This window comes from Salvelinus alpinus, chromosome 27 (genome assembly GCF_045679555.1).
Source record: "Salvelinus alpinus chromosome 27, SLU_Salpinus.1, whole genome shotgun sequence".
NCBI classification, from domain to species: domain Eukaryota; kingdom Metazoa; phylum Chordata; class Actinopteri; order Salmoniformes; family Salmonidae; genus Salvelinus; species Salvelinus alpinus.
Window position 1 is genome coordinate 32,012,168 of NC_092112.1, and position 7,909 is coordinate 32,020,076.

Consider the following 7,909-nt stretch of genomic DNA (forward strand, 5'->3'; position numbering starts at 1 on the left):
AACTCCTAACCCTAACATTAACCCCTAACCCCTAGCCTAGCTAACGTGAGCAACCTAGCTAACATTAGCGTTAGCAACCTAGCTAACTTTTGCCACAACAAATTGGAATTCATAACATATTATACATTTTGCAATTTCGTAAGACATTGTATGAATTGAAATTCGTAAGATATTGTACAAATTGTACTTCGTAACATATCATACAAATTGTAATTCTTACAAAATGGATAATGGATATTCACAAAGGAAGACGTACAATACAAAACGTAACATATCATACAAATTTGAGCCTTAATACATTTACTTTTACTATGTTAAGTCTACCCCTGAGTCCAGGTTGCAGCCCTGCCCAACTACAGGTTAAGAGAGAACTTGTTTGTTCTTAGTCAGCAACTACGCCATCCAAAAAGGAACTTCCTTCCTTGATCAATCGAAAACATGGAGGGAGGCTTTTATAAATGGCAGTTATCAGCAGTCTTAACGTTCCATTCTACTTATCAAACCGTGCTTTATAAGCAGAGGAGCCGAGTAGCCTACATCTCTAAATTATATGCGAAATTGTTATATTTGATTGGAGGCGTAGGCTATTGTTAAAAAAATGAGGGATACTGTAGGAATACTCGTTGCGTTAACATTCCTTTTGAGAGTCAAGGGAGAAGCCCCTCGTGGCGGATACTGCATCGAGAAGCAGTGTTTTGCGGTTTTCCAGGACCAAGTCGACTTTGGAACGGCACAAAAACATTGTGAGGATAATAATGGGCATAATGGACATTTAATGACAGTGCGATCTTTGATATCGCATAGCATCCTTTTAATATTACTCGGTATCCATACTGGAAATTATTGGATTGGTTTGCAGCTACCGAGCGGGCAATGCCCCGACCAAGCGTTGGGTTTACGAGGGTACAGGTGGATAACTGGAGATAATGAAACGGAGTTCCAGAACTGGGGACGCTTTGATGATGTCTGCTCCTCAAAATGCATTTCAATATCAAAATACGACTTTGAATGGAAGGAACAGCCATGCAACAGTAAAATAGATGGATTTATTTGTGAATATAAACTTGACAGTCCTTGCCAACATGTCATGGTAAAAGGGGACGAATCCGTTCTGTACGACAACCCATTGGGGTTCAAGGGAGACAACCTACTGGTATTACCCCTGGGAACCATTGCAACGCTCAAATCCCTCGGATCGAAATATATATGTCACTTTGAACAGTGGATACAAGCACCATGGAATTGCGAGGTATTTAATGGTGGCTGTTCGCATGACTGTTCCTCAGTTAACAATGAACCTGTATGCACCTGTCCACCTGGAAAAACTCTCCAGGACAACAACGTCACATGTGAATATGCGCTAAATGACCTCTGCCATAACTCAGGGTGCGCGCATCTCTGCCAGAAAAAAGATGACAGCTACGCTTGCATGTGTCACCATGGGTACGCACTTGCAGAAGATGGGAAGGAGTGCAAAGACATTGATTATTGTGTCGAGGATGGACAGTGCCAGGGACAAAACATGGAATGTGTCAATAGGCCTACTCTTGGTGGATTTGAATGCAAATGCCAGAAGGGATATGAGTTGGAATATGACAAATGCGTCGATGTGGATGAATGCTACATGGGTCCATGTGACCACGAATGCACGAACACGATAGGCAGTTACATTTGTACCTGTTTTGATGGATTCATTTCAATGACAGAAGACACCAACAGGTGTCAATTACTTTGTTTAGCAGAAGAGTGTCCCACCGAATGTGATCGTAGTAAAACATATCAATGCTACTGTCCAATAGGTTACTTACTCGATGACAGAAATGGGTCGTCAATTTGTGTCGACATAGATGAATGTGAGATGGATTCTTACTGCCACCATAATTGCACAAATACTTATGGAGGTTACCTGTGTTCTTGTGACGAGGGATTCGACTTGGTTGGTGAATATGATTGTGTTGACAGAGAAACATCGGAGGGTTCAGGTTTTACGACACCATATACACCAAGTGCCAAGCATCCAACTGAGCGCCCTTTCACTGTAAAGGCGGGAGGTCTTCTTGGAATGTTAGTATGTATTGTCGTTGTTATTTTGGTGATGGTTGTACTTATTCACCTTATACTGAAACGTCGAGGTAATTTAGACATTGCTTTCGAAAGCCAAGGCGTTGGTAATCCCGATTTGCAGCAAGTCTCAACGGATAAGTACCAAAAATTGTCATTTGACAGACATTTTATAATATGACAATTAATATGTTGTTGGATAATTTTGCCATTTTCATTGTCATTCCTTGTTTACACGTCTGCAAAGGAGAATCAGCTGGTTTGAATTTGTAATGTTTTTCTTTCATACGGTTTTAATAAGCATATATCAGAAATTGCTCACCTCATCACAAAAAAATCTAACCAATCTCACAAGTGAACAAAGCCAGTAACAAAGTAAGCCTATAGGCTAACTTGCAATATATATATATATATATATCCTATCAAATGATTATAAAAGAAAACATAATAAATTATTATTTAACTTCTTTGAGATTATTCTTGTTATTTACTCACTAAAACTCGTTATTGAAATGTAGCAAAAGCAAATAACAGCCTACTGTTTAGCAAATGGTCAATTAAGCAGCCATGCATGGAAGTATCTGCTTGCTCCACTTCCACTTTTATTTGTGCCAACAAGTTGAATATAGGCCATGAATTATATCAGTGTAAAAACTATAATGGGTCTTTGGAGTAAGGCTGTGTGTGTGTGTGTGGACGGCCTATACTGTCAAAATGTTCATTCCTTCTGTATTGGAGGCATAGTTATGTATTTGTAACTTAAAAGGTCTAATCGAATTTCATGTAAATACCTGAAACCATATTATGTGTAAATCACCTTAAAGGGTCAATCAGTAATTTCTACATTCATTTTTTGACTAATGAATGTTTTATATGAACCCATTGATTCTTGAATAATATGACTTAGTACCCCATCAGAACCCAAAATATAGACCTAAACTTGTTTTACTTCAATGTTTGTAAACAAAGTAAATGTAAGCAAACACTATATAGCCTCAAAACATGGTTATAACTATAATTTTGATATCATGGACTGTCAGTCCTGCATTCAGCTTTTTACCAAAACAGGGGCGGGGATGCCTTTTTTTAATCGTTTCTACTGCTGATTGACATTTTAAGAGCCTTGGTTCTGTTCTCATGGTGCCCATTTCTGGAAGGGGTTCTAAAATGTATCCCAAAATAACTTGAATGTGCCATCTGAGCTACCAGAGAGAGACAGAGAGCGCGCGAGAGAGAGGCGGGGGAAGCAATAACATGTATTAGGCTTCTACAAATAAATTGAACTATATCCTAATTTGTTGAAATATTGGCCTTTTCAATTGTAGAGGTTATCTACCAACGTGTATTTCATGTTTGCATTTTACTAGTGTAGACATTTGTTTATGTGCCAAATGTTGGCTAATATTTGCGCCCACTCGCGTTTTTCGAAATATAGGCTATAGTGATGTACACCGTCGCAGTGGGAGAGATAACGTTTTGGGAAGGGGATTAAGTAAGCAGCTGAAAACGAGCTTCCTTCTAAGGAGGAACTTCCTTCCGTGACCAGAGCGCAAACATGGAGCGAGCCTTTTATAAGCGTGAACTTTCAGCAGAATAAACAGTCTAAACTAGGCTATAGCCTACATTGACTTCTAATACGCGCAAGAGTTGTAGGCCTAATTAGAAAGTTGTAACAACTGAGTTTTAAAAATGAAGGACATAATAGTGATGGTGTTTGTTACTCTAACATTCTTGATGAGAGTGGGAGAAGCCAAACATAATGCATACTGCGAGGGGAATCATTGTTTTGCTGTTTTCCAGGATCCAGCCGATTTTGCAACGGCTCAAAAACATTGTGAGAGCAATAATGGACAATTAATGACAGTGCGATCTTCGGAATCACAATACATAATTTCGATTTTAATCGGTATTACAGGAGATTACTGGATTGGTTTGCGGTTACCGAGTGGACAATGTCCCGACAGTGCCTCTGATTTGCGGGGGTACAGATGGATAACGGGAGATAATTCAACAGACTTTCAAAACTGGGGGGTCATTGACAATGTCTGCTCTTCAAAATGTGTCTCGGTGTCCAAAATCGAATTGAATTGGACAGAACAATCATGCGACAGGGAAATAGACGGATACATTTGTGAGTATAATTTCCCAAGTGTCTGCAAACGTATTGACATAAAAAGCGAGGAATCCGTTCTATATGAGACTACATTTGGATTCGAGGGAGATGACCTACTGGTATTGCCTATGGGAAGCACTGCAACGCTCAACCCCATTGATTCCAAGTATATCTGTCTCTCTGAACAGTGGATGCAAGCACCATGGACTTGCGATGTATTGAAAGGTGGTTGTGAGGATGAGTGCTTATCGATTAATCAACAACCTGTATGCATCTGCCCACCTGGAAAAATTCTGCATGACAATAAATTTACATGTGTTGTTGTGCAAAACGATCCCTGCCTTCATTTCGGGTGTGCACACGTTTGCTACCAGAAAAATGACAGCTCCATCGCCTGCATGTGTCACCATGGGTACGCACTGGCAGAAGATGGGAAGAAGTGCAAAGATATTGATGATTGTTTCGATGATAGTCAGTGCCCGGGACAGAACTATGAGTGTGTCAACAATATTGGTGGATTTAAATGCAGATGCCAAAATGGATTCAAAATGATGAATGACGTGTGTATTGACGACGATGAGTGCTACATGGATGGACCATGCGAGCATATTTGCGAAAATACATTGGGCAGTTATAATTGCTCCTGTTTTGGAGGATATATTGCAACGAGAAAAGACCCTAACAAATGTCAACTTCATTGTCCTTTCGAAGAGTGTCTTGCAGAATGTGACCCAAATGATCCACATCAATGCAACTGTCCCGAGGGTTACCTGATCGATGTAAGAAATGAAATTAGATTTTGCATGGACATTAATGAATGTGATAATGGTTACTGCGAACATAATTGCACAAATACGTATGGAGGTCATACGTGTTCTTGCTATGAGGAATTCGACTTGGTTGACGGATGGAAATGTGTTGAGAGAGAACTGCCGGAGGGTTCAGGCTTTACGACACCATCTGATTTTATTACACCAAGTGTCAAATATCCAACTCAGCGCCCCTCAACTGTGACAGCAGGTGGTCTAATTGGAATAATAGTGTGTATTGTCATTGTCGTTTTGGTGATGGTATTTTTACTCCAGCATATTCTCAAACGTCGCAGCAAATTGGAAGTTCCAAGTGCGCCCAAAACCCACGGCGACGATGGACACGATTTGGAGCAAGTAAGGACGGAAAAGTACCCAAAACCATCTATGGACAGGAATTTCAAACAAAACACTTAGATTATGGTATTATGTGTGTCATTTTCATTGCCATATAGGCAGTTCACACTCAACTATTGGCAATCAACTGTTTTTTAATTTCATTATACGGTATCCAGAGTGCAGGCCATGGCATATACATGTAAATATCTCATCATCACATCCTCCTCACCTTGTCACACAGCAAATTACATATCAGCCAACAGCCAATAAGAAGGTATCTTTCAAAACAATGTGTGTAAAGAAAAAAAACATATAGCATTTTTATTTTCATTATGTGCAAATATTCCTTTAGCTCACCACAAGTCCCAATCCTTTCTAAAGTGTGACCCCTTGTGGACTATTAAAGAGACTGCTATTTAATTATGCTTATTTCATCTTATCGAATAATAGTCTGCTTTATTTCATGAATTCAATGTATTCTCTCTATAACCTATTCCAGATTTTTTTAGTGTGCAGGATTAAGATTTTGTCACAATTGCAATTCGGATCATTTGCTCTCCTGCTCTCAAATACATTGCTATTACAAACCTTCTTTCTTTTTTAGTTAGGAATAATGTTATTTTGTTCTGAGAGTCTAATATGATTGAAATAACAAGACTTTACCATTTTGGACTGTAATTGGAATAATAATTGGCATGTAGGCCTAAATTGTAACGTTTTGAGCCGAATGCCTGATGATCTGATAGGGTGATAGGTTGATCTCAGAGGGATTCATCCAATTTCACCCCTGATTGTATTTGGCCTACAGTAGCGCAGCCGCAGGCTATTGGACTATGGACTAGCCTACTAGACTATATGGAGTAGACTATTGCGGCAGAAGGAAAATTCCCCTGATTATACACATTTAATTAGCATAATGTGTAATAACAATGTAATCTTGCAAACAACTTGTTACAGCTCTTTCCATGAGATCCAGGAGGACAGGTTTAATGTAAGAATTTACTTTTCGTAGCAGGTTAGAATTTACGCAGTAGGTTATGAGAATTAACGTAGCAAGTTATGAAAATTAGGTTAAGGGTTAGAAAAAGGGTTAGGGTTAGAGTTAGCTAAAATGCTGACAAAATCTACTTTTGACAGTGGCGAGACAGGCAGAACAGGGCTGAAAGGGACGGTTACCTACGGATCCGCAGACTCTGTCTTTCAAGAGGACGGGTTGAATCTGTAAAACCACTGGACTATAAAAACAACTTAAAGTCCGTAGAAGTAAGATTACCTGATATACTTCATTCTCAAACATAGTTGGATTCGAAAGAGTCAGTAGGTTTCCAATAGAGTCTAACTGCAGACATAATCCCTCAAGCCCATCTCTCAGGGCCCTCTCTATACTGCCACGTACTGGTGGGACATGTTTAGAAATCATGTCTTTCAGGCCCATCATCTCTCAGAGGCATAGCCGCAGAAAGTACAGGTGCTGGAGGTGTGCAGATGGTAAAACTGCAAGAATTTGTGTTGCAATAAAAAACTATTAAACAATTTTCTGTTGCATTATTGAAATAAATGATAATAGAATTGAAGTAGGGGAGATTACATTTTTGGGGGGATATTTATATATGGGCCCCATCCTGCATGGAGAGCTCTCAGCTCTGTTTTCTAAGCAGTATGCTCTTATCTAGTCAGTTGTAGGGGTTTTGAGTCAGACACGCTCTGCTGTAGGATAAACGGTTTCGTTTGAGTTAAGTCGGGTCTCTCTCTCTCCCTCTCTGTTGGTCTCCCCTCTCTCTTGCGCCCTCTTCTCTTCTCTCCCTCTTGTGGTGGATATCAAGTGATCTAGAGCAGTGCTCGTAATTTTTTTTTCTTGGCGAAAAGGGAATGGGACCAATATCAAATAAGGAACATGACATTCTCTCTCCCTCGGCTCGGAGGCTTGCTTCTGCCCATGTCAAACACAGGCGTACTAGCCCTCTAGTCTAGCAAGCAACAAAGTGCTGGGTGCGGCCCAGCAAGTGGTGCTTTCCACCCACTGGTGTTGGAACAAGGTGAGCACTTTTCTCCGCAATGGATCACATAGCTGTCCTTTTGTGCTCAGTTTTAATAGACACAATCTTAGATACAACACTCCGCTTGTTATCGTTCTCTCTCTCTCTCTCTCTCTCTCTCTCTCTCTCTCTCACACACACACACACACACACACACACACACACACACACACACACACACACACACACACACACACACACACACACACACACACACACACACACACACACACACACACACACACACACACACACACACACACACACGTTGTCATTATGCAGTATAAGAAATGTGTGCTATGTTCTCAACGGTCTATTCCTAGGCGGCGTGTGAGTTTACATTTTGTGAGTTTCAAGTTTGGAGAAACTTAAAATGTATCTTACAATTTCTACCGATCTGCATGCCAGTTATGATTTTCATATGCACATTTTCATGGAACAGTTTCATTTCAATAATAACGTTTTATTTCTCAAAATGATTGTCACGTTGTCAATAATACAAATCGTAATTAAAACATTTTTTTTTTAAAGTTACAATTCCTGTTCGTCTA

At 39.9% G+C, this 7,909-nt stretch overlaps 2 protein-coding genes across 2 annotated transcripts; both read left to right on the plus strand.

The window, feature by feature from the left end:
- Window positions 1–598: 598 nt before the first annotated feature.
- Window positions 599–6,855, plus strand: LOC139556398 (thrombomodulin-like). The gene has a single exon (XM_071370308.1). The coding sequence runs from the start codon at window positions 599–601 to the stop codon at window positions 2,240–2,242; it is 1,644 nt and encodes a 547-aa protein (XP_071226409.1). The 3' UTR covers window positions 2,243–6,855.
- On the plus strand, window positions 3,751–6,855 carry LOC139556397 (thrombomodulin-like). Its single transcript, XM_071370307.1, has one exon. It carries the CDS (start codon window positions 3,751–3,753, stop codon window positions 5,398–5,400), a length of 1,650 nt encoding a protein of 549 aa, XP_071226408.1. The 3' UTR covers window positions 5,401–6,855.
- Window positions 6,856–7,909: the final 1,054 nt, after the last annotated feature.